Below are 27,586 nucleotides of genomic sequence, written 5' to 3'. Positions count from 1 at the left end.
GTGGTAATAATTAGCATTTGTGTAGTATAGGCGATGCTTAGACACTGTAAAAGTTCTAATAATGGAGCTGATCTGAATAATGTTTTTGAAGTGCTGATCTGCACAATACTTAATTTTACCCATTATGAGGTCAGAATTTCTTTTGACAGCACAGATATCAGGAAAAATACATATGCAAAAATGCTATGGTTTCCCTGCTTGTCCTTTTTAAATGCAAAAATATTACCTTTTTACTAGATTTTCTTGATTTTATGGGTGATAGATCTACAACATTTTTCCATTTTTCCATGGCCTGCTTAGATTTCTGCTCTCTGGGTTGGCTCAGTTCTGTAAGCCCATGCTGTTTGCCTGATATCTTTCTGCTTCTGCAAAAACCAGGAAGTTACCATGGCAACCAATCCAAATGACGAGGGTGGGGGAGGCGAGATGCATTCAACCTGCTGAGGAGCAAAAACATAAAGACCTAGTCAGGAGAGAGGAAGCGGAAATTCTAACATTACAAATCATGCTAGAGAAGCTCTTTTATTAAGCCCCTCTTTGTTAAAAGCAGTACTGTGTGTTGTTCTGATGTATTCCAGCTATTTTACTTATTTTCAGTAGGAAATTTAAGGAGAGCCCGTTTGCTTTTGTAGAAAACCATTTTATTTTAAGGTGTACATCATCTAAGCAGTTGGCGAGATATTTGGTACAGTTCTTCACAAAATGTCATAAATTCCTAGTTTAAAATTAGAAAAGAAAATGTGGAAATTGGAAAGAAAAACGACGGCTTACCATTTTATTACTGACCCAATGGTGACGTTACCAATACTATTTAAAGTGATTGTAAAGGCTCGTTTACAAAAAATATAAAAATAACAAACATGTTATACTTACCTCCACTGTGCAGTTGGTTTTGCACAGAGACCCTCTTCTCGGGTCCCTCTTTGCTGCTCCTGGCCCCTCCCTCCCTATTGAGTGCCCCCACAGCCAGCAGCTCTCTATGGGGGCACCCGCAGCCACAGCTCCATTCAGACATGGAGCCCCGACCCAGCCCCCTCTCTCCCCTTATTGGCTTACTGATTGAGAGCCGCGGGAGCCAATTGCGCCGTTGCTGTGTCTCAGCCAATCAGGAGGAGTGTCCCGGGGGTCTTAGACATTTGTGGACATTACTGGAGAGAGAAGGGGCTCAGGTAAATAATCGGGGATTGCTGGGGAGGTTGCTACACACAGGTTTTTTGATCTTAATGCATAGAATGCATTAAGACTACTTTAAAGCAGAACTAAAGGCAGATATAAAAGACACATTGTTGCAAGCCTTGTTTTCATTAATTAGTCAGTAAATGTATTTTTAAATGCCAGCAATGTAAGTAAAGGAATTTGAATTGTTATCGGGCTCTTGAAAGCCCTGAGCAGAGCTCAGGTGAAGGGAGTTGTAGTACAAGGAGTCAGAGTTCGTGCTAAGTAGTGGTTTGCTGACAGAAGGGAAAAGCAGAGTGCCAGATGAGTTTATCAATCTGTCCCAGAGATTTGTTGAGGACAAGTTACATTTATTTAACTGCAGTAGAGAAAAGTTTGATCCCCTGCCTTACCAGACAGGGCTGTGCTGTGTGGTAGAACTATTTAAAGTGGCTGTAAAAATCGGACATGGAATATGAACAAAGCATATCCCTCTATAGTGTGTACTTGTCTCCATTAAGAGTACTAAGTGTCATTTCTGTCTGCTGCTTAGTTCCTCTGCTATCTGTATGGGTGACTTCTGACAAGTTTTCCTGACACCAAGAGAAAAATGATGGGGGAAGGTGCTCCAGCTGATTGACGGCCTCAGCTCTGTTCCTGTGTGCTGTTTGGAGGGGGTGTGTTTCTCTTCCTTCCATGCAACTCCCAGAGCTCTCCTCCCTAGATTTTATCTGTGTGTTAAGTGGTTGCCTGAAGTTGTGGTATGCATTTTTTACATCAAACTAGCACGAATACCTTAATCTGTCCTTTAATGAGCCTCTTGTAATCCCATGTACAACATCATTCAGATTATTAACCACTTGCTGCCAGATCACGTACCTGGTACATCATTTGAGTTCAAGTGGTTGTACCCGGGGTGATGCTGTCCCACCAGGAGACCTGAGCCACTAGCCGGCATGTCTGCCCACTAGTTGCAGACCCAGTGAATGCCTGGATCAGCTTTGATTGGGTCACCACTATGGTAACCCGGAAGAGATGACATTACATCATTTCCAGTTTACCGTCATCTTAACGGCACCATTTTTTGAAAATCGAAATTATTCAAAAAAGCCGATTGTTGTGTTTTGAATGCTTTCAAGTGCAAAGGAGGATTTGGAGTCCTATTGACCCCCAGATCCCTCCCTAAAGAGACCTGTCACATGTCTATTGCTGTCACAAGAATGTAAACATCCTTGTGACAGCAAAATAAGTAATCAAAATCACGATCATGGATTTGATCATTGATCATTTGGTATCTATTTACTCGGCGCAACATCATTTTTTATATTTTACAAAAAAAAAATCTGTTATCTATTGTTTTCTTGCATTAAAATTAAAAAATATATATATTTTCCCAAAAAAATGCATTTGAAAATCCGTTGAGCAAATAATGTGTGACATAAAAAATTGCAAACCCACCAATTTATTCTTTAGGACCCCTGCTTTAGAAAATATATAAGGTTTGGGGGTTCTAACAATTTTTCTAGAAAAAAAAGACAGATTTTCACATGGAAACAAAGTGGCAGAAAATGAATGTCTGGTCTTCAAATGGTTAAAGGAAGGGGCAATACTAGAGTTTGGGGCTCTTTTGGTTTTTACATTGCTAATTGTGAACATGCTTACAAGTGGGGAAAATCCACAGATGACCACATGCTGCCTTTGTATTTTTATATCATTGGCTGAGGGAGCCTTGGTGACCCAGGTTCTATTTCTTAGTTGCAGCAGAAAAGGCAAAGTCGTTGACCTGTGCTGGTTGCCTGGATGACAGGCTGGCTGCACACAATCACAAATCCTTTGGCAAGTTAACTTTTATGTATGTAAATTTCAACCGTGTTTTTATCATTTTATTTGGAGTTCTTTTTTTATTTTATTTTTTTAACAAAATATAATTGTTCGTAGCTACAGTTGTTTATGTTTGTTTTCTGCCTGGTTTGCAGGCCACCCTTAAACAAATGGATGCTGTGACGAGCCGAAGCCTGAAAAGAAAATTTGAAGATGTCGACGTGGGCTCCCCTATTTCTACCCCAAAAGATTCAGATGATGAAATCTCAAACAGTGACAGTGCAGAAAGCTGTGACAGCATTAACGCTCCCACCACCACTGGACTTATCCGTAAGTTCCTCTAAATATAAAGCCTACTGCTGGAAGACCACCTTGTCAATGTAAATAACTCATTCATATTTTCAGAGATCTTAAAAGTCTACTGGTCATGCGTGTGCAACAATGGAGGCCATTTTGTGATGGAATCAGTTATTCAGAAAATGCAGTTATTTGGTCTTGTGCCATTCCTTTGTGTCCCATATCCCAGTGATTTCACTAGTCCCTCTTGATAAATAGGCCTTTTTTTTACGTATGAAATAGTCTGTTATCCTCCCAAATATTGCTTGATGATGCAAATTTGAAAGTATGCAATGCAGAAAACCGCATTTCCTAATTTAATTGTAATCTGTATCAATTCAAAACCCACTTTCTCTTATATTCACAGACTGACACAGCTTCTTCTGTTTAGACCATTGGGTTGTTATGCCACTTTCAGGAGAAGACTAAGCATAACATGTGATAATAAAACTAGAACTTTCTAGTTCTGCCCAAGGGGCGGTCCCTTAGGTAACAACCCCTCAGCATGCTACTGCAGCCTCAATTTTATTTTGCCTAGTGAAGGAGAAGGACCTAGGAACCCTGACGAGCCTATCGGTCCATCTTTTTTTCTGCAGAAGCTTGGCTTTTTGCACAAGATGATAGATCCTGTGATCTGCTATCAACAGCTGGCTGGGTGACGGGCTGGATACCCTTATCCTTGTAGTCTCCCCAGCCTGGCCATTGAGGGTGTGTAGACCAGAGCTCTGTGCTGGGTCGGCCACGACGAAACCTCAGCTCCAGAGGTGATCGGTGAGCTTTTATGCTCTGGGGGGCACATATGACCGGGCTACTGATGTCTGCGTCACAGTGTGCCGAGGCCAGCAGCCATCCTGTACTGATCAGAGAGTGGGTCTGTATGGGAATGTCTCCCGGCTCTTCAGGACTGGTAAGTACAGCTCTCCCTGCCTCGGTGGGGCTGAGCAGTTGGGCATTCCCTGGGAGGTCGATTTGGGGGTCCCTCACCTCCCTCTCTTCTCTCTGTCCCCATCTTCCCTCCCTATCTTCCCTCCCTCCCTGTGGGGGATGCTGCATGTGGCTGCTGAGCGGTGTGTGTGTGTCTGTGCAGGGGCTCTCCGGGGGGCTCTCACCTGTGGTGGGGCTGCGCTGGCTGACTGTGTCCTGAGTTCTGTTTCTCATGTCGCTGGAGGTGCCTGGGAGGCTGTGTCTCTGTCCCTTGTAGCGCTGATCACCGCCATTTGTTCAGCTCTGTCCCTCAGGGTTTCAGCATCAGCGGACAAATCTTAGGTGTGGGCAAGGGAAAGCATACTCTCCTGTTCTTCAGTGGTTCCCTGTGCTCTGGTGGTCATTTTCCCAGTGTTTTATGTCCTTATACTGGACGGCCATTTCCTTTGAGCCTGAGCACATTGCAAAGTGGTTTCAGCACCATTAGCAGCAGCTTCTACTGACACAGAGCAGATCCCTCTGCACCTGGGAGCCAACAGAGACCACAGGCACTAGCTGGATAGCGCAGAACTCTTCAGGGTGGTGAGTCCTGCGGGAAAGAGCCCCTCAGCCAGCAGCAGTAAGGAGGGTGGGATTGCCACTATCCTAAGTCCCCTTCGAGTGGCAAGACAGGGTAGGGTCAGCATGGCTTCAGAAACTGGTGTTTCTTCCCCTGAAGTCCAGGCAATTTCAAATGGTTCGCCTGCGGAATGCGCAGTTCCCTTGGGCGCCTTGTCGGTGGTCCTCAATTAGTTCGTTGCCAAGATGGAGGCGGTGCGTGGCCGCAAGGTGCTAAAAAGCGGCCCCTGCCCCCCCCCCCATCCTCTGGGGAGAGCTCTGACACAGACTCGGGCCCTGCTGAGGCTGGTGACCCCTGCTCTGTCATTTCAGATGACGCTGATTAGGACCGTTCGGACAGTGAGGATGAGTCCCGTCCGGGTCCGTGCGTGACAAAGCGTTTGTTGGAGCACTTATCACAGCTGTGAAGATTCAGGAGCTAGCAGATCCCTCTGCTGATGTAGCGGTCCCTTTTGGTTCCCGTAAGCCAGCCATTCACCTAAGGTGTTCCCGTATCTGACTTATTGAGACAAGTTCATTTACAAGGAATGGGGTCGACTGCAACGGACCTTTCGGTCCCCAAATAGATGGCGGTGCCCCTTTGGGGAGAGCCTTCTCAAAAAGTGGTCGGCTCCTCCGGTCGTGGACCCCCCAGTATCCAGGTTAAACAAAATAACCACGATCCCGGTAGAGGGGACTTTTGCATTTAAGGATCCCACGGACAGGAAGGTCGAGGCAGTGGCTCGTTCCTTGTTTACGGTTGTGGGGTCAACCATGCACTGGCATCTGCATTTGTGTCACAGACACTGAGTGGGCAAAACTGTTGCACTGCAAATTGGGAGAACAGCAGGCTTCTCCTGTCTGCGTGGAACTAGCAGACCAACTAGTATATGGCCTTAAGTACGTTTGTGACGCGGCCCTGGATACCCTCCCCCTGTTATCCAGGGCTTCAGTGTCAGCAGTGGTGCTGAGGCGCCTGATTTGGTTGAAATGCTGGTCTGCTGACCAGGCATCCAAAAAAGCCCTGATGGATCTTCCCTTCCTTGGCAACCGGCTCTTTGGAGCCTCTTTGGATGACATTATTAAGAATGCCACAGGTGGTAAGATTACTCTACTCCCACAGGCCAGGAAGGCTAAGGAGCCATGCTGTAGGCAAAGGCCCTCTTTTTCCGCTCACAAACGGCTTTTTCGCCTGCCCGGAGCTTTGGGTAAACGTCCCCAGCCCGACAGGATGACCACGGAAAGGCAGAAACGTCCCTGGAACCGCAAGCCTAACAAGCCTGCAAACAAAAGTGCTACCGCATGAATGTTTGCCCCCACCCATGACTTGGGTGGGGGGTCGCTTTCGGGAGTTTGCAGCCCGGTGATCCTCTCGACTGTCCGACCAATGGGTCTGCGATCTGATTTCCTATGGCTACAAGATTTCCTCTCTTGGCCGCAAAACAGATTCTTCCCCTCCAGCATACCCATTTTCCCGGCTCGCTGGGAGGCCCTCTTGGGGGCAGTAGGGGACCTGCTGAATCTCGGGGTGATTGTACCTGTTCCGGAATCTGAACATTTCCAGGGGTTCTACTCGAACCTGTTTGTAGTTCCCAAGAAGGAAAGGAGTATGTCCAATCTTGGATCTAAAAGCCTTCAATCACTTTGTGAAAGGGCAGAGATTCAGAATGGAATCAGTTCGCTCAGTAGTCGCTGCACTCCAAGGGCACTCCCTGGCATCCTTAGACATCTAGGATGCACACCTGCACATACCCATATGCCTCTGGCATCAAAAGTTTCTGCGATTGCAGTCGGGGAAGCCCACTACCAGTTTGTGGCTCTCCCTTTTGGTTTGGTATCAGCCCTCCGAGTCTTTACCAAGGCATTGGCTCCTGTGTTGGTGTTGCTAAGGCAAAGCAGGATTGCGATCGTGGGTTACCTAGACTATCTCCTCCTGAGAGCTTCTTCCTCCTCAGAGTTAGAAGAGGATGTGGCGATCACCATGCAGACCCTGCAAGAATTTGGGTGGCTGTTGAACCTAAAAAAGTGATAGTACTGACTCAGCGTTTGGAGTACCTAGGCTTGCTACTGGACTCCAGGGAAGCAAGAGTGTTTCTCCCTTCAGATAAGCTGCAGACTCTCCGTGGTAAAACTGCTGATGAACCGCAAGTGGTCATCGCTGCGCTTCTGCATGCGAGTCCTGGGACTCATGGTGGCCTCCTTCGAGGCAGTACCATATGCCCAGTTCCACACCAGAGTCCTGCAGAAGGGGATCTTGACAAAGTGGGACAGATCTCCGTTGTCCCAGGATTGACAGATCCAGGTGAGCCAGTTAGTCAGGGGTTCCCTGATTTGGTGGCTGAGGTCCCCGGTGCTTCAGTCCGGGAAGTTGTTCCTACCTCTGAAATGGATGGTGATCGCAACGGACACCAGCCTATTCGGCTGGGATGGAGTGATGGGAGTTCAGTCAACTCAAGGCCTCTGGTCCACAGAGGAATCCAAGTTGCCGATCAATCTGCTTGAAATGAGAGTGATCAGGCTATGCCTCTCCACATGGTCAATGAGACTGCAAGGGCGTCCGATCAAGATCCAGTCAGACACGAAGGAGGAACAAGAACCCTGGCCGCCACGCGGGAGGTTGCTCACATAATTCAGTGGGCAGAGTGACATGTACCGGCCCTGTTGGCCATTTACATCCCGGGTGTGGAGAACTGGCAGGCGGACTATCTAAGTCGTCGGATGCTGGAGCCAGGAGAATGGGCGTTGCATCCAGAGGTGTTCAGGCTACTGTGCCTGTGTTGGGGCACACCAGATGTGGATCTTCTGGCCTCCTGTCTCAATCGGAAGGTGCCATGCTTCGTGGGCAGATGCGTCAGACGCGCTGGTGGCTCTGTGGGATCAGTACCAGCTGATCTATGCCTTTCCTCCACTGAAACTGTTACTAAGTCTGCTTCGCAGAGTGGAAGCCGAGGGGATCCCAGTAATACTGGTTGCCCCAGATTGGCCTCAGCATCCTTGCTATGCAGACCTAGTGTGCCTGGTGGCAGACGCTCCCTGGTGACTGCCGTTGCGAGAGGACCTTCCGTCTCAAGGTCCGATTCTCCATTCTGCTTTACCATCGCTGGCTTTAACGGCATGGCTAATGGGAGCCAGGTGTTGAGGAACCGGGGTCTGTCAGACTCTGTGATCCCAACTATGTTGAGGGCATGGAAATCTTCTTCTTGGAAGATATATCTTCGTACCCGGAAGGCCTGTATCTCCATGTGTGAGGAGAAAGGATGGCATCCGCGCTCCTTTTCTATATCCAGGAGCCTGCTGTTTCTTCAGCAAGGGGTGGACCAGAAATTGGCGCCATTAAAGGACAAATATCAGCTTTGGCTGTCCTTTTTCAGCGACCCCTGGCGTCTCACTCTATAGTGAGTACTTTTGCTCAAGGGGTGTGACATGTAATCCCTCCGGAGCGTCCACTGTTACCCCCGTGGGATCTGAACCTGGTATTATCGGCACTTCAGAAACCGCCATTTGAAAATATCAGAGTTTGCCCTGTTGACTCTTTCCCAGAAAGTGGTCTTTCTAGTGGCTATTACATCGGCCAGGAGGGTTTCGGAACTAGCGGCCTTGTCCTGCAAGTCGCCCTATCTGGTTATCCACAGGATAAGGTGATGTTGTGTCCGCAACCGTCTTTCCTGCTGAAGGTAGTCTCGGCGTTTTCACATCAATGAGGACATTGTGTTGCCATCTCTGTGTCCTAAGCCGACACATCCTAAGGAAGTGGTCCTTCATGCTCTGGACGTTGTTCGGGCTTTGTCTGCCACGGTTCCCTTCCGGAAGTCAGACTCCCTGTTTGTTTCGGTGGCTGGTCCACAGAAAGGCATGGCGGTCTCGTCAGCCACCACTTCCAGGTGGCCGACAGATTGTAGTACAAGCCTATGCCTTGAATGGGCAGGTGCCCCCCTTTCCGGTCACGGCCCACTCCACGAGGGCAATTGGAACGTCTTGGACCTTCCGACATCAAGCGTCTGTCACTCAAGTGTGTAAAGTGGCAACCTGGTCGTCTGTCCACACGTTTACAAAGTTCTACAAGGTAGATGTCCATGCATCGGGTGATGCCTGTTTTGGCTGCAAAGTTTTGCAGGCGGCTGTATAGTTGCAATTGCATATGCAATTTTTTCCTTTTTTCCTGTTTTTTGTGTAAAAACGCAGTACCTTTAAGTTAATGCACTGTTGCATTCGTTACCGCAGTTTTTGGTGTGGTTTGAGGGTAGTGCTTCTCCGTTGAGGAGCACCCTGGTTTTTTTTGTGGTGGTTTTTCCACACACTATTTTTTTTGTGGGTAAAGTTTGTAGGAGCTACCCACATGTGATGGTGGATGAAGTTTTATGCTGTTTTAGCACCCCTCATTTTGGCACTGCTTGGGGATGTCCCAATGGTCTAAAGAGAAGAAGCTGTGTCAGTCGGTGAATATAAGAGAAAATAGGATTTTTTGTACTTGCCGTAAAATCCTTTTCTCTGTAATTCACCGACTGACAAAGCACCCGCCCCTCGTATTTTTCTTTACGTTATACTGCTTGTTGACGTACTGAGGCTGCAGTAGCATGCTGAGGGGTTGTTGCCCCTTGGGCGGAACTAGAAAGTTCTAGTTTTATTATCACATGTTAACATGTAATGCCTAGTCTTCTCCTGAAGGTGGCATAACAACCTAATGGTCTAAAGAGAAGAAGCTGGTCAGTCGGTGAATTACAGAGAAAAGGATTTTACGGTGAGTACAAAAAATCCTATTTTTATTAAACACTTTCTCCTCGGGGTGCAGGTTACTAGGCATAGTGGGTGTGGTGCAAGGTGGAAAGATTGGGTGCCAGTCACTTTTAGAAAAATTAACAAAGCGATTTTATTTCTCAACAGAAAAGGTGGGAGAGAGGGGTTAGGGCACAAGACACCCTTGGGCAAATGCAATAGCAATTAGGCAAACTCTGCAGGCAAAAATAGACCAAGCAGACCGCAATACAGAAAGGGGACCTTTAAGCTGAATGCAGCAATCTGTATCTTGTAGCAATTGCTGTCTCCTATAACAAATTCTCTCAGTATCCCACTGTACTCATCTTCAAGTTTTACTCACAGCTACCTGCTGCATTCCTGGATAAGTCTCCACTGAAGCTGTCCCACTTACTTCACTGTCCCCGGCTAGTGAAACTTCTGCTCTGGTACTCCTTCAGAACTTTATTCCTTCTACACTTGCCTCTGGCAACAGGAGAGGTTGCCCCCCTGGCAACTGCTTCTAATTACCTCTGGCAATGAACAGGCTCCCCTGGGGCTGAGCCCCTAACACACGTGGTTCTGCCCCAGGCTTTGGGCCTAACCTCTGCTGCTCCTCCTTTTTGGACTCTTGAATTACTGAATAAGGCCTCACATAGACCTAGCAGCCAGTAGAACTCCAGGATAGGCTTCAGGCTTAGAAGCCAGAAGCTGTTTGACACACATCCACCCAGGTGCAGCCCTGGGCGAGAACACCACTGATCACCTGTCTCCTTCTGAATAAATAGCTTATCCCAGCAAGCAAAGTGGTCAAAAGAAACTCCTGCTAATTGGCTGAGACAAAATATTTACTCATTACCTAAATTCACTGTAATCCATCATCCTATTGCCAAATGCAACAGTGCCACCTATTGACAGAAGAGAGACTACGAATTAAACAGAAATCAGTGGATCATGGACTACCAAATAGCCAGGCTAGTTACCACCTAGCACAACTAGATTTATTAGCAGCCCTGTTTAGGACCAGGGTGTTACACTTGACGTGACTATTTGTATGCTTGTATGTAGTAAGTGTTTTACTGGGTCAGTTAGAGGTTATAAGATGATGCCTGTAAATTAAAAAAAGTGATCTTTCTTGACATTTAAAAGTATTACCGTTTATCTCCCAAGTAACATTGAACTCATATTTATAATTTATTTGTAATTTAAATGATATTGAAATACTTTTTTTCAGGCTCATAGCTTGTATTTGTACCTACTTTTTAAGTAGGTGAAAGAAAAATAATTTTGGTAAACTGTGGCTCCAAAGCAAAGGTTATATTATGTATAAATGAAAACACCAGGACAGTTACATATATAGTATAGTTTAGTATAGTATAGTTTCTGTGCATTACTTAAAGCAGGTCACTCTGAAGCTTCTTATAAATTGGCCTTGTGTATGGTTTATTTGGTTTAGCTGTGGCATAGACTGCACCCAGTACTGTTTTATCATATCTTCTGGTGTGCACACATACCAATGCCAGTTGCATTATGGTATGAGGATCAGCACAGAGGTCAGTCAGCCACAATCTGCTCCATCATGGGTTCCCATTACATTTCGGAAGTCACAAGTGGAGCTTCAGCATTCATGTATACATACATGTGATATTCATTTGACATCGGTTTGTGTGTACTGCTTTAAAATTTCTAGTTTAAAATTCATACCGAGCCTTCCATCAGAAATGCTTCACACCGAATGCCGGAAGCAAACAGTGACTTAGGACACAATGGGGTTCTGAGGCTGAACATTAGGAATAGAGTTGTCCCTTAAAGTGTTCCGAAACCCACAACACTAAAATCAGTCTGTATATGCAGTAAAGCATGCTTGTTATACTCACTGTGGAATCTAAAATGTTAATTCTCTGCATTGTGTAAAAAAGCTGTTTGATCCTGTCCTCTGATCCTCATCTTCTGACTCCAATATATGTCCTGATATTTAGAGAGATAGGAGACAAGCTGAACATTCTCAGTTTGGTGTCTGTTGCTAGAGTTTTTTTTTTCTTGGATGAGTGCATGTAATCAGCACAGGGCCAATCAGTACTGTCCAGACAGAGAGAGGGTCAGGGGTTCTGCAACCCCATAGGATAATCAGAGTAGAATGAAAACTCCTCCTACAAGCATTAACCAGACCCTGATAGACGTCACAAGACTGCTATGTACTGCTGATGAGACAAGGTATATAGCAGTTTATATTTACTAAATTTAAATGTTCTGTGTACTGTGGGAGACATTTGTAAAATACAAGAAAAAACGTATTACTTATCCAAACCAAACAGATTTTAGACTATTTTTGACTTTACAGGCTGATGGACCTCCACTTGCCTGCATTATGCGCCATTCTAGTGGAAAAATGTTACAATATAGAGTCATTAAGATAGCCAAAGGGCTGGGTAGGTTATGATAGTTTCTCCCATCACAGCCTTTCTTTAAAAGGGTGCTTCTTCACTTCTCTAAACATAGACATCATGAGGGCAGCTGACTTTGTCAAAGGCCAAATTGGATGGTTTTCCTCAAAATGCTTCTCCAAACACCTCCTCCTTGACATCCCTCCCAAAAGCACCTTTGTCTTTGGTAGTCATTGGCTTGCAACTAGCATATGGCACGTAAAGTTAGAATACCTGATTTGCATACTTGTTCCAGGTCAGCAACCCAAGAAGCCCTTTCAGTCATTTACTTATTGCACTCTAGTAGTTCAATGATTTTAGCTGGTTGGCTGAAAGTTATTGTTTAAGATTTTTAAAACTATGATCTGATTTTTTTTTTGCTATTCATACTTCATTGGCAAACACACATTCGTTTTGAAGAAATTTAGAAAGATTTTATTTTCTTTAACGTTAATTTGAAGGTGTACATTAGATCTAATGTTGCTTTGTGTTTAGCAGGATCTTTTGTAAATGTCTTCAAAATAAATTTGTAATACATATCTGTCATGGTTTGTTCAGCGACATCCATCTTGAAGAGGCAGAAACTCCTGAGACAGAAGAATGTGCGCTTCGACCAAGTGACTGTATACTACTTCTCCCGGCGACAAGGTTTCACCAGCGTGCCAAGTCAGGGGGGCAGTTCCCTTGGCATGGCGCAGCACCACAATTCAGTGCGGAAATATACCCTGTGTGAGTTTGCACAGGAACAGGAAGTGACGCATCGAGAAATCTTACGAGAGCACTTGAAGGAAGAGAAGCTTCACACAAGAAAAATGAAGGTGAATGTCTTGTCCTTGTATCTGTTAACTGGTAGCCACCCATACATTCTAAGCCACGGTGATCCTGTATAGATGTGTTTGAAGGAAGATAGTTTTTTCCCATAGCATTTTGGCATAATGAAACTCAATATTTTTGAGTTGGCAACAAGAACTGTTCTTCCTCCAACCATACTTGTCAACAAGGCACTTTGATATTAACATTTGTGAAGGACCGTGTGACAAATAAGTCCCAGATATGTCAGCACCTTCAGCTTATTTTAGTGCATTATTCACAGAATATAGAAGCTTACACATGCCAATTAATGTCCCTATCAGTTGTAGGCTAGCTCACCTAGCAGTATGTGTTTGTGAGTGTTGGATAAAACTCGTGTCACTATGGGGTGGACATTTAAACTCTAGGTAGAGATCTGAGAAGAATTGAACCCGGGAACCCACCTTTGCAGGGTCATCAATCCAGCAGTCTGAGGCCATTCATCATTGTGATGTCTTTTGTGGCTTTTTAATGATTTTTGAATTAACAGAAACTGCTCCTGTCAGGTTTTTACTGCTGTGTGAGGCTCCATTAGGCAGATATAACCTCAGTCCTGCTGAATATGGTTCCAACAGATAGGAAGTTGAGAGAATAAGAACGCAATCAGAAATTAAAATCTGAAAGCTCAATTCTGATGTACACTACATTAAATGCGCTTGCATCACCTTCACAACCTCCTTTTCTCTTGTCTCCCTTGGGGTGTATGATGAAAACTCCCTTTGGAGATTTGTGATCTGTCTAGTATCTTTCTATTTCCTCAAATAGCCCCATGCATTAACTTGTACCATCCCCCTCCCATTTAAAATGTATTTCCCTGCTAGTGTATGGTGAAATTTAGGGTAAAAATGTAATGAAATCAAATCAATTTACTATTTATGGTGATGGAGAAGCAATACTGGACCCAAAGGTCACAGTATATATCTATATACTGTACTGCAAATTTAGAAGAGAAAAAGTCTATAGTGTACAGATAATCTGTGTGCTCGTAAACTTTCAAATCTATAAGGGGGCTACTACATCTTAACCTAAATATATTTAAACTAAATTGAAAATGCTTTCCATAAACGTAACTGAAAAAGTTGGAAAGCCCGTTCTAGTTGCCCTAACCTCTTAGTGTCGGTTCACACTGAGGCAGCGCGACATGCAGCAATACTGCCCCAGGCGACCTAGACACGACAGCTGCGGCGACTTGCAAAACGACTTCTCTGTAGAAGTCAATGCAAGTCGCCCCCAAAGTCGTACAGGAACCTTTTTTCTAAGTCGGAGCGACTTGTGTCACTCCGATTAGAACAGTTCCATTGTACAGAATGGGATTTGACTTGTCAGGCGGCTAAGTCGCCTTACAAGTCGTCCTAGTGTGAACCGGCACCTTATCCAACTTTAAAAATAAAAAAAGTTACAATTTCAAATATGTAAACCTGGTTCTGACTTGTCTTGTCCTCCTCCATTTATCTTTATGCATTATTCCAATTTATAACTTCATAACTTGTTTATATGTGGAATTCTCTAAAATGAAATGAATTGTTTATCTCTTGAGTTGACAACCACTGATGCAAGCAGTATATTGGGCCCTTACATCATCAAAGAGCTTCAAATAATAATCAGTTGTGACACTTTCACTGCAGACTGCTGGGGTCCATGGGCTACACAAGGAGTCCCAGTAGGCCACAGGTTGGGCACCAGGGGTTTGGAGCTTTATTTTCTCAAGAAGTGTTATCACCACCTCAAATGGTTTCTTGTATCATTTCGGGAGCCATAACTCACATGATTAAACACTTATAAATTGAATTTTACTTTCAAAATGCCACTAAAATTGATAAAATATATACAGAATATGGTCAGTTTAGCAAATTCAACAATGCTTTAAATGAAAAGAGAAATCAGTTTTCACTCATTAGTTTAAAAAAAAAACAATGAATGATATTTTCCTCGAAAGCCAAATATTTTAAACCGAAAATGTCAAATGTTCCAGCAATGCAAATTACATTCTAAGTGATGTCTGCTTAGCACTATTTGCCTTTGGATTATGTGCTGTTGCGTGGTAAATTTGGATGCGGTTTTAGTACAAACCTTTTAGTTTAGAAAAATACACTATTTATGGTATTCCCTGTATCTTAACAATCATACATAGATGAAGAATTTAGCAGAAACCCGTTGTCCTTTTTCGTAGAATTATTATTATTATTATTCTTAAAGAAGACGGTCAGAGATGCATTATAATTCTTGTGTCCTCTTTAAAGTGCTTGTTAAGGTTAAAATGAAAAAATATTGCAATGCCTCTTTAACCACTTAAGGACCGTAAGGATTTTACCTCAATGTCCAGGCAAGTTTTTGCGATACGGCACTGCATCGCTTTAACTGACAACTGCGTTTTTGTGCAAAGCTGTACCCAAAGAAAGTCTGTCCTTTTTCTCCCCATAAATAGAGCTGTCTTTTGGTGTTATTTGATCACCTCCTGTGATTTTTTTTTTTTGCGCTAAAACAAAAAAGAGCGACAATTTTAAAAGTAAAAGCATTTTTTAAACTTTCTACTATAAATAAATATCCCCAAAAAAAATTATTTCTCCCTCAATTTAGGCCGATCTATATTCCTCAACATATTTTTGGTAAAAAAAAAATCGCAATAAGAATTTTTTTTTTCACTAGTAATGGCGGTGATCTGTGATTTTTTAATGGGAGTGCGACATTGCGGCGGACAGATCGGACATCTGACATTTTTTACACTTTTTTTTTTGGGAACCAGTGACATTATTACAGTAATCAGTGTTAAAAATATGCACTGTTATTGTACTTATGACACTGGCAGGGAAAGGGGTTAAAATCAGGGGCGATCAAGGGGTTAAATGTGTTTACTGCAGGTCTTTTCCAACTGTATAGGGGATGGGCTGCCTGGGGAAACGCAGATCCGCCTTCCTGCATAGCAGAAAGACAGGATCTGTGTAATCTCCCGTCAGAACAGAGATCTGCCTTGTTTACACAGGCAGATCCCTGTTCTGTCACTGCGTGGAATGATTGTGGGTGGCCAGCGGACATCGCGCCCACAAAATAGAGTTCCCGAGCCGACATACAATGATGGCGATTCGTGGGAACAAGCTGACCTGCTGCAGTATGACGGCAGCTGTTCGGCAAGTGGTTAAGCTATTTACATGTGATTTCTCATGTCTGTTTTGTTTTTCTGCTTGCCTATGCTCTAATATACCTGGTTGATCCTGCCTGTGCTGCCACTCCTTCAAGTAAACTGACCACATTATCATGGCAGCTGATCCATGCTACTGTGGTCAGTTTACATCTTGGTCATCCTGGCAAATATACAGGCATGCTGTACTATTGCCCAGTGCGCCTGTATCAGTTCAAAGCAGATCTGTGTATAGCTGTGCATCCAAGAGTGATCACATGATCTACATTTTGGAAGATGGACAAACTGTAAAGACAATTTTTTTTTAAAACAAAGATCAGTGCCTATTTGAGCTTGATTTTGTCTGTTGACAGATAATTGGGTTATTAGGAAGGGTTACAACCACTTTAAAATCATATGTAATTTGCATATTCCCAACCTATCTGCAATTTTTTTCTGTATTCTGGGGTATTCTTTAGTATTTTTTCATTTTGTACCTGCAGTACACTTTGTGCCTTGAAAAGATATTCATACCCCTTGAGATTTTCCACATTTTGTCTTGTTACAACCAAAAATGTAAATGTATTTTATTGGGATTTTACGTGATGGACCAACACAAAGTGGCACATAATTGTGAAGTGGAAGGAAAATTATAAACGGTTTACATTTTTTTACGTTTAAATATCTGAAAAGTATGGCGTGCATTTGTAGTCGGTTCCCTTTACTCTGATACCCCTAACTAAAATCTAGTGGAACCAATTGCCTTCAGAAGTCACCTAATTAGTAAATAGAGTCCACCTGTGTGTAATTTAATCTCAGCATAAATACAGCTGTTCTGTGAAGTCCTCAGAGGTTTGTTAGAGAACCTTAGTAAACAAACAGCATCATGGAGGCCAAGGAACACAATAGACAGGTCAGAGATAAAGTAGGGTTTAAAGCAGTGTTAGGTTATGAAAAAAAATAATTCCCAAGCTTTGAACATCTTATGGAGCACTGTTTGATCCATCATCTGAAAATGGAAAGAGTATGGCACAACTGCAAATCTACCAAGACATGGTCGTCCACCTAAATCGACAGGGCTTTATGGAAGAGTGGCAAAAAGAAAGACATTGTTGAAAGAAAGCAAAAAGAAGTCCAGTTTGCGAAATGCCATGTGGGGGACACAGCACACATGTGGAAGAAGGTGTTCAGGTCAGATGAGACCAAAATTGAACTTTTTGGTGTAAAAGCAAAAGGCTGTGTGTGGCGGAAAACGAACACTGCACATCACAGGTAAGTTGGTCAGAGTTGATGGGAAGATAGATGGAGCCAAATGCAGGGCAATCTTGGAAGAAAACCTGTTAGCCCTTGTACACACTGTCGGACATTCTGACAACCAAATCCGTTGGATTTTGTCCGAAACTGTTGCATACACACGGTCGAACAAAGTTGTCGTAAAATCCGATTGTACATAACATGATGACGTTATTTCGTTACGACGGAACTACATTCAGGCTAGTAGCCAATAGCTTTGGTCTAGGAATTTGAGCTGAGCATTCGTGGCACTTTGTCCGTCGGAGTATGTCCGATCGGAGCATTTTGTCAGAAAATTTTATGGACAAGTTGGAAAACTTGGTCCGTCGGATACTCCGACGGAAACAGTCCGATGGAGACCACACACAGTCGGATTATCCGACAAAACGGTCCGATAGAACACATTCCGTCGGAATCTCCGTCCATGTGTACAAGGGCTAACAGTCTGCAAACGACTTGAGACTAGAGCAGAGGTTCACTTTCTAGCAAGACAATGACACTAAACATACAGCCAGAGCTACAATGGAATGGTTTAGATCAAAGCATATTCATGTGTTAAAATGGCTCAGTCAATCGCCAGACCTAAATCCTATTGAGAATCTGTGGCAAGACTTGAAAATTGCTGTTCACAGATGCTCTCCATACAATCTGACAGAGCTTGATCTATTTTTCAAAGAAGAATGGGCAAAAAATTCACTTTCTAGCTGTGCAAAGCTGGTAGAGACATACCCAAAAAAGATTTGCTGCTGCAATTGCAGTTAAAGGTGGTCCTACTAAGTATTGACTCAGGGGCGCTGAATACAAATGCATGCCACACTTTTCACATATTTACCGGTATTTGTAAAAAATTTGAAAACCATTAATTTTTTTCCTTCCACGTCACAACTATGTGCCACGTTGTGTTGATCTATTGCATAAAATCCCAATAAAATACATTTACATTTTTGAGTTGTACGTAACATGACAAAATGTGGAAAATTTCAAAGGGTATAAATCATTTTTTAAGGCACTGTATCACATACCATATCTCCCCCCCAAAAAATGTGCCACTATGCCCTTGTGCCTTCCCCACCATGGGGTTTTGTTCTACAGGTTTTTCCACTAAACAAAGTTTTGGCTTTTTGCTTCTCTCCATGGGCAGCTGACAAAAAATGGTACCATAGAATCTGAAGAAGCCGATGGCCTCACCTTAGAAGATGTGTCAGACGAAGATATAGATGTAGATAGTGTAGAAGTAGATGACTACTTCTTCCTTCAACCATTACCAACTAAAAGACGTCGAGCTCTGCTCAGAGCAGCTGGAGTTCATCGTATAGATGCTGAGGAGAAGCAGGAGCTTCGTGCCATCCGTCTCTCCAGAGAAGAATGTGGATGTGACTGCCGCTTATTCTGTGATCCAGAAGCTTGCCCATGTAGTCAGGCTGGGATCAAGTGTCAGGTGGGTTTTTGAAGTCTGCTTTTAATGTATTGACTCCAGAGGGAAAACAAAAGTGCTGTTATTTTACAGGACATATCATTTTTGCATAAGCCTCCTTCCAGTCTTGCTGTGTCTCTAATGTGGATCTCCTTTGTCATGTAGAGGCAGCATTCGAAACATTACTGAAAATGACTGCCAGGTCTCAATGATGTAGAAATTTTTTTGGTTTAATTTGCCATTCTGCAGTACCTGGGTAGCTGTCACTGAGCAAACATTACACAACAAAGCATAGTTTATGTTCATAAAGGGCAATTGTACATTTACTAACTGAGTGCAAAATGTATGCACAATAGTGAATTTCTGTCACCACTTGAGCTCCAATCACACCTATGCAGGTATGATGATGAACATGTGTTTTTTGTGCTATTGGGTTGCTCTACACACGACAGTCGGACAGAATTGCACCTAACTTTTTTTTAACATTTTTTATTGCATTGCACTGCAGCACATGGCAATGAGTTACCAAGCTGTATGATCTGGCACATGTGCTTTGTCTGCTTTGTTTGGGTGCCATTAAGAATGAAAAGCACCTCAAGCAGTCTGCAAGAAATCAGTATTGGACATGGGCTCGCATTGTGCAAGTGTGAACAGGCCTTAAAGAGCGTGCAAGTGGTTTTGTTCATATTTTCTTTATTATATTTCAATTTAATTATATCATATTTAGGATTTCATGAAAATAACATTTTAAGTGTTCCTTTTTTAGTCATGGTCAGATGTTATTTGAATACAGCCTGTTTACAGAGATCAGTGGTATGGATGGGCAAAATCTGCCTGGATCCTGCCAATCTTGTTCAAAGTTTTGGTGAATATAGTTGAAGTCTGTAGTAATTGATCTTTTTAAACTTTAGCCATTTAGGGCTAATAGGCAAACTACTGTCAAAAATGCAAGGGAGACTCAGCACTGCCATATAACAATGGCAAAAAAAACTGCAGGATGGAAAAGATCTTTTTATGTGGCTTGAAGGATAGCGTTAAAACTACACAAATCCTTAAGAATAACATCTGTGGAGCAAGTCTTACCATGGTGCTTGATGTTATAAGCAGTATGCTTTTTCATAGACCGACATACTGCAGCCTTTGTGGGGCTTTACTAAAATAATTAAAATGCAGCAAAGATCAGGGATATTAGGCCAAAAGGTACTACAGACATAGTACAGACAGGTGTACTACAAAAATTAAGACACAATAGGCAATACAGTAGTTCAAAATTGGCCAGCAATAGGACACATTTTTAAATGGGCAAGGATAGGCCCAAATTTACTAGAGACAAAATGCACAGGCTGGGGTTTCACTACATTCATTAAGACACCACAGAAGATACATAGTGCAAAGCTGCAGCAGGACAATTTTAATTAGGGACAGTAGGCCTAACTGGTATATACCTGACTTTTATTTTCTCTATGAGGGTAGGTGGTATGGTGAATGTGTGTATATAATGTCAGGAGGTTTAGTTGCACAATATTCTTGCACTTAACTTTTCTTTCTTTCAAAACGATGCAGTGAAATGCTGCTAACAAAATGCAGATGGTCAACAACTAGTCAATGTTGGTTTTGCTTTGAGCACCCTAAAAATGTATAAAAAAAGCACCATCAACATAAAATAATACTACACAAAACAAACTCTAAAATACCACTGTTAAAACAAAAGTCCCTTTTTTTTTGCTATGGATGGGGCAGCAGCTGCTGACTTTAAATTGACCAAAGAAATTAAATGAGACAAAAAACGCCTACAATAAACACCTCTCCCTATGCAGTTTGTCAGATTTCCTTATGCTTTGCCTGCAAAAGCTGCCAATTTACAGACTCTTTATAGTGAGGAGGCTGGTTTAACAAAAAACACCTTTATTGGTCCTTATAAGCCTGCTGACCAACGTTCAAATGCCATGCAGTGCATTATGGTTTTAATGTCATGCAACAAGTCGCAGCAGTGTGAACCAGGGCTTATACTACATCCACACTATCCTGCATTTGGTTTACTTAAATGCTGGGGAAATTATCTGGGGATTATAAACAAAGGCTATGCTTCCCAGATCAAGTTCTCCTGCGTTTAAATGTACACGTGTTTACATTTGTTCAGAGTATGTAATCTGCAATTTCATGCATTGAATTCTATTTTCTTTAAGGACACATTCATTTTTTTTTTTTTTTTTATTCTTTATGGATTTTCATATTACAGACATTATGCTAGAGACACAGCACACAAGGCCACAATAACAATTGCAACAAGCCATTGCGTACAAAATATTGAAAAAAGAACATAAGCTGAGAAAAGCAATAAAAAAGAAAAAACCATAGCACTCGACTTCAGCCGCATATCCTGGAAATAATGCACAGTTAGGCTAACCTGGCTCATCCGAAGTCAAGTGCCTACCATAAACTGACTGAGACTAGAACATGTAACTGGTCTTGTGGTAATTTTGCATTACGCAATAGCAGTATAATTAAAACGGGATGCATTTTTGACTGCACTCCAACTGCATAGACAGTCCAAAATCCAGGCTATCTTATGGGTATAGTTCACATTATTGCAGTGCTTTGAAAAAATGACAACAAGCTGGATTTTTCTGCACTGCAAATGCAACTAAAGGCATGATAATGCCCTGCAACACAGTGCACATAAAAGCACAATAAAGAAAGAAGGCAGATGCACTTCAAATGCACGTCACTGCAAATGCAAAAACGGTTTCTGATGTGAATAGGACCTAGGGCCCTTTTACACGGGCGGACCGTTCAGGTCCGCCTGTCAGTTTTATAGGCGGACCTGAACGGATGCTCCATAGGCCTCTATGGAGCGACGGATGTCAGCGGCGACATGTCCGCTGACATCCGACCTGCTCCAATCCGCTAAAGTGTAACGGAGGAAAACCCTATTTTTCCATCTGTCTGTGGATCAGATCAGGTGACGACGGACTCTACGGTCCATCTTCATTCGATCCCCCATAGAGGAGAGCGGCGCTCTAACAGGTCAGTCCCTGCACAGTGTGCAGAGACAGACCTGTCATCTGCCTGCCCAGCGGGGATCGACGGAGCCCGTCCACGGACACGTTCGTGTGAAAGGGCCCAATGTAGCTAAACTGAATACAGGTAAATGCACAGTGTGGACTCTACCATTAAAAATCATTACATGCATTTTTATATTTGAGTACTTACAGTAGTCAAGGTCTGGAAGAAACTAAAAATAGGACTACACAGGCCATAATTCATGATATAACTGTGGAAACAATAGTGGATAAAATTCAAAAATACATCCGGATTTGGCAGCCCTGGATTGATGAATACTTGCTGCTGGGCTTTGACAACATGTTGTTAGTACCCAGTGTTCTCCCAAAGCATATACACCAGTGACCAGATAGTGCTAAGACAGGCCCCTTGCCTGCCCGTGACTTCCCTGGAACCCCCATCCCCCATTCCTTCCTGCCACCCCCTACCCCCACCTAGCCAATGCACACCTTTCCTAGTTATAACATTGGTTACCATAACCAAACCTATAGTCTAACCCTCAACATGGTATTGTATAAACTTCAATTACTTTTATTCTATTACGGTATATGTATTTGCAAGTACCATTCACCATCATTACCTTGTGATATGATTGTACCTGTATTTTAGCATTCTCTCTTGGAAACTCAATACGGTTTTTTAAAACATATGCATTTAGAAATAACCTAAAAACAATTTTATGTAATTGCCATTGTGAAAGAGGCCTAAGGTGTTTAAATTTTAGATGGAGTGGGAAATGATTAGATAGCCTGTCAGGAATCTGTGTTAACACTGGGGAAATTGCCCCCCTTATTTGTTCTAGTATCCATCCTCACCAAAACAGAAAAATATGGAAAATGCTAAATTTTACAGTTGTCACAGAACAGGAGGAGATGGGAAACCTTCCAATGAGGATACCTGTTCAAGTGACAAATGTCTGAGCGGGCACTTCACTCACTTTGTAGAGATTTCTCCTGACTTCCTGTTTGTTCACAAGATGTGAAAGGACATTCCACCAATGAGCAAAAAAAAAAAAAAATGATCTGGGTATTAACACTTACCTCAACATATCAAAAGCATTTTTGGTAAACATACCTTTTTTTGTTCTAGAAAGAAATGGGTTAGCTTCATGATCGTTCAGGTTTGCAGGTGTGTGAGGTCTCAAGATAGAGCTCTAGCATCACTTATTGTCTGCCTAAGTTTCAGGACATCAAACTTTCAACTCAGATCTGGTCCTCCAATAGAATACGCACTATATACTGTGTTTAATCTAAAAAGATGTGTGGTCTTCCCTACTCCTGGTTTAACCCTTCTCTATTTTCTCTGAATTGAATAGGTGGATCGTATGTCATTTCCATGTGGGTGTTCCAGGGATGGCTGCAGTAACGTAGCAGGTCGCATAGAATTCAACCCTATTCGTGTGCGAACTCATTACCTCCATACTATCATGAAACTTGAGCTGGAAAATAAACGCCAACAGCCACGGCCTCAGCCACTAGAACAGGAAATTCCTCCTGACTCCCTCACTACCCAACAGCATCAGGAGACACAGGATTTCCATGAATTTATAGCTGAGAACTATCACTTGGAGAACGAGGCTGCTGTCCGGCACCTGCAAAGTGCAGAGGAGCGCCAGAGGCTGCTTGATGAAGGTGAAGAAACCTCAAGTGGCTCTAGCCTCAGTCTGGACTCCAGTGTAGAGAGTTTAGAGGTCTGTCTTCTGGAGGCACCCATTTCTCTGCCACCGTCCGATTGCCATTCCTCCGACAATCCTGTCTTGCTGTCTTCTGACTCCTCTGTTCTCTGTTACACTGATGAAGACTCTGGGAGGCCAGCCTCACCACCGGACTACACAGATGACAGCATGGTGTCCATTTATGATCAGAACTCAACCAGCTTAACTCCAGGGTCAGACATGACAGAGTCTATCGCCTCTGAGACTACGGAGTCCAGTGGCTCAGTCCAGATAGATACAGAGGATTACACAATGATGACTCCTTATTCTAAGGAGGAGACCCTAGAACCAGAGCCTGCTGGGAATTCCTCTGACTTGGTAACACAGACAAGCAGGCAAATAGAAACCTCCATGAGTGAAGGAGGGAGGTTGCAGGAAAATTCTGACAACCCCTGGTCAGGCCAGCACTTTTCTGCAGAAAGTTCCCTGACCATGTGACACTTTTGGCAAATGTTTTGCACAAGCTTCTCCATCTTCTCTTTTCCAATCAAAGTCCTTTCCTCAACTTTCCATGTGTGTACCTGTGGGAGATCTATTTATATTAGCATTGTCTTCATTTACAAATGTCTTTTTAATATGCGTGAAAAACAGTGGATGTGTGAGAAGGGGGGAGAAAAAATCTAAAGATGGTTCTGGGCCTTCTTACAACTTTTATGTGTTTGCCTAAGCCAATGATATGCCAGCTCACCCTTTGGTATGTTTAGCTTTATAGGGAGGATGGTTGCCATATTGCTGGGTTGTGTTGCAATATTATCCATGTTTGATATTTGGTGACCACTATAACTTTGCAATAGACACACTGCTCAAACCATTGTCTGATAAATGCAAGACTTTTACTTACAAACTAACAGCGCTCTATCTGTAGATCTACCACCTTCAAACATATGCCTGTATGTGGTTTGGCAAGATTTGCTCACCATGTGGCAGGCTACTTTTTTCCTTTGCATGATTCCTTGCTTTTTGGATTTATCTGTTGTGGCTCCCTAGCATTCCGTGTCTTCACTCCGACAGTCAATGTAGAAGGAATGGGAGCCTAACATGTAGACTACACAGATATACCCAGACATAGTATGGTGCTATTGAATAGGCTTAAGTTTCAAATGCTGGTGCAGAAGCACTTTAACTTCAAGACAAGACTAACCTACAGGACTTTCCTCAACTTTACGAAGCTGCTAATCTTCAACGTGGACTATTTAAGGGGACAGTTGTACTATTTGTGCATTCGAATCTGCTAGTCTTTTATTGGAATGGAACGGTATTAATTTTAAGCACCGCCCCTCCCCCCGCACCAAGCATTAAAGGGGTTTGTGCGATGTACAGTTTTTATTTTTTTATGTAGATTTTTACTTTGAAATATTTGTGTTAAATTATGAGATCACCAAATACACCAATGAAAAATATTTATTTATAGGTAATAAGTCAACCTATTACATTTTGGCAAACATTTTAAAAGCATACTGTCACTGCAGTGTTTTTAGTAAACTGTGACCTTTCTTCCTTGGAGGAACTGAAACCTGGTCCTAGCTTTATTGGCAAAATTCTGACATTTCTAAGACTCATTTTACCCAAGGACTAAATTAAATCAGCCAATAAAGTTATTGCCACATACAGCTAGGCTGGAACTTTTGTCTATTGTCTTTCTTTGTTGTTGACATACATGTCTTATTGTTTGCAGAATCCCTCATGCATTATCTTAAAGATAACCTTGTAAAGCAGTAGTAAACCCAATGTAATAATATATTGCAGCTTACCGAGCATGAGATGTGATGGCAGCAATATTTTTTAGTGTCTTCCCCTGGTGATCTGGCCATTAACACAACTCCTGTATTAGTGTCCCCATTCTAGATAGAGGGGAACCTTTGGACAGCAGCATTAATTTTGGGCTAGGTGAGTAATAGATGGACCGGCAGATTTAGATTCACTAACAGACTGAAGCTGAACTCCAAATACTTTATAAGCAGTTAGAGAAATTTGTTTTTTTTGTTTGTTTGCTTCTTTTGGGATAAAGGTTTTACATTAAAGAAAAAAACAGTTGACCTCTGTAAGCACTCCTGTTATTGGGAAATAGTTTCTTATCCCTCTAACTGCTACATCTGCTAGACAGCTGGTTTTGAAAGCATGGACTTACTGGTCGGATCAACAGGTGAAAATAAGGGAGAGTGCTTAATGCAGCCATCACATCTAAGAATTGGTAAGCTGCACTATAACAAATAGTTGCCTTTTGGGTTTAATATTGCTTTAACGTCTAATAGCGGAAGTATTCAGTACTTTGCGTAGCCTGATCTGGGGGGGGGGGGGGGGGTGATTTTTCTGTGTACCCTTCAGGAGGCGGTTATTTAAAAAAATCAAAATAAATCTTGTTGGAACCTAATCAGCCAAATTCTCTATTTACCAGATACAAGATAGTGAGGATGAAAGTATTCAGTTGCTCTGTAAATCATGCTACTGCCCTGGTATCAGTGTGCTCTCAACTCTGTATATTGTGTTCAATATTGTATAGCTCTCTCCCTGTGTGTTGGGAGGAACATCAAAAATAACTGTTTTTGCCCAAATATACAGTGCCCTAGGCCCTCTGTACTCCTGATAAATGGTTAACAAATTCTATTTTCATTGGGCCAGTGATTTGGTTAGATTGAGGAAGGTCGGGGATATATGGTTAGCCAGTCTTTATTTTTGGCTGTAGGCCATTCTTACACTGGATTCCTTATTCTGGCCTGTCCAATGGTAGAAAGGTGTTAGCCTAACTTTGAACAGTTTGCCATCTTAGACTTACGAAAAACGAAGTCCTAATTGGCTCTTCAACTATAGTATTATATATAGTTACTGACATACCGGTATGTGGCTTTCATAAGAGATGATACCTTTAAAATACAATTTTATTCACAATTTGTTCAAATGTAGCCTGCTTATCACAGGTGAGTATTTTTCAGAAATGTGATAAGAGGTTGTCCAAGAGTACCTTCAGTGTGGCTTGGCACTTGAGGTAAATCTTGACATATGCCTTACATTTCATAATAGGCACAAATTGCATGTGTTTAACACTGTGCATATTGTCCTACTGGACAGTTTGGTTATTCTATTTATTTTTTACCTATTAATATACAGGTTTTTCTTCCCCTTGCATTAATGTTGTGCCACCAGTTACCAAGTCTGATTACTGTAATGAATATGGGTACAGCACAATCATGGTTGTACGATAGTAAAAGCATGACCTAAGTGTAAAAAAAACTTGGAGGGCTTGACCACAAGAGCCAGAATCCTCAATTAGTTGTAATCAAGAACAGCAACTTAAAACTGGTTGCCAGAGAGATCAGTTTTATGCAAAGACCAATCCATTTTAAGTCTATAGAACTGTATCACAGCCAATGAGAATTCATTTTAATACCTGCAATCGAAAAAAAAAAATCTGCTTAATGTAGGAAAGCGATATTAACTTCAGATGTGTTTGTAAATGAGGCCTAGTACAAAGAACCATTTGTTTCCCAGTGTTTGCTTTTCATGTGGTAGAGCATACAAATTATTAACCTTTTGGAATGGTATCTGTAATACACATTTAAGGCTCAATAGAACATCTCCATATACACTATCTACTGCCCTCCGGTGATCCAGAAAGGCAAAAAAACTCTTCAATAAAGCATTATTAAATTTGATGTAAAAGGAGAAAGAAAATTCTTTCTGATATTCCCTGCATCAACTTTACCTATAAATATTAGTATCCAGTTATATTGTGTGCATTTGAGAAAGAATCCAGGCCTTTCTTGAAAGATCTCATTGAGTTGGCCAGAGCCAGCTCTTGAGGGAGTCTATTCCACATTTTGACAGCTCTTACTGTGAAGAAACCTTTCTGTATTTGGAGATTAAATCTCTTTTCCTCCAGACGTAAAGAATGCCCCTTTAACTTTAAAGTGAATAACTTAACACCAAGTTCACTATATACACCCCTTATGTATATGTTGATCATATCCCCCTTAATCTTCCTCTAATCCTTCCTCATAGCTGAGCTTCTCCATGCCTCTTATCAGCTTGATTTCCCATCTCTGCACTTTCTCCAGTCCCCCAATATCCTTTTTTTTTTGTGAACTGGTGCCCAAAACTGAACTGTATATTCCAGAAGAGATCTTACTAATGATTTTTACAGGGGCAAAAGGGTA

General features: G+C 42.5%; 1 protein-coding gene across 2 annotated transcripts in view; it reads left to right on the top strand.

Annotated features, from left to right (window-relative positions):
* The window catches only part of CSRNP2 (cysteine and serine rich nuclear protein 2), a 77,281-nt gene extending 52,224 nt beyond the window's left edge, over positions 1 to 25,057 (top strand). For both annotated transcript variants that reach the window (XM_077483678.1, XM_077483679.1), the window contains exons 2-5: positions 3,132 to 3,306; positions 12,546 to 12,805; positions 18,386 to 18,682; positions 23,037 to 25,057. In XM_077483678.1, coding sequence (XP_077339804.1) covers positions 3,147 to 3,306; positions 12,546 to 12,805; positions 18,386 to 18,682; positions 23,037 to 23,873 — 1,554 coding nt within the window. In that variant the 5' untranslated portion in view covers positions 3,132 to 3,146 and the 3' untranslated portion in view covers positions 23,874 to 25,057. The remainder of the gene's footprint in view (positions 1 to 3,131; positions 3,307 to 12,545; positions 12,806 to 18,385; positions 18,683 to 23,036) is intronic.
* The last annotated feature ends 2,529 nt before the right edge of the window (positions 25,058 to 27,586 follow it).

The sequence above is a fragment of the Lithobates pipiens genome, unplaced genomic scaffold, assembly GCF_037356315.1.
Source record: "Lithobates pipiens isolate NorthernLeopardFrog02 unplaced genomic scaffold, aLitPip1_a1.2 Scaffold_16, whole genome shotgun sequence".
Taxonomy (NCBI): Eukaryota; Metazoa; Chordata; class Amphibia; order Anura; family Ranidae; genus Lithobates; species Lithobates pipiens.
This window is presented reverse-complemented; position numbering and strand designations above follow the sequence as displayed.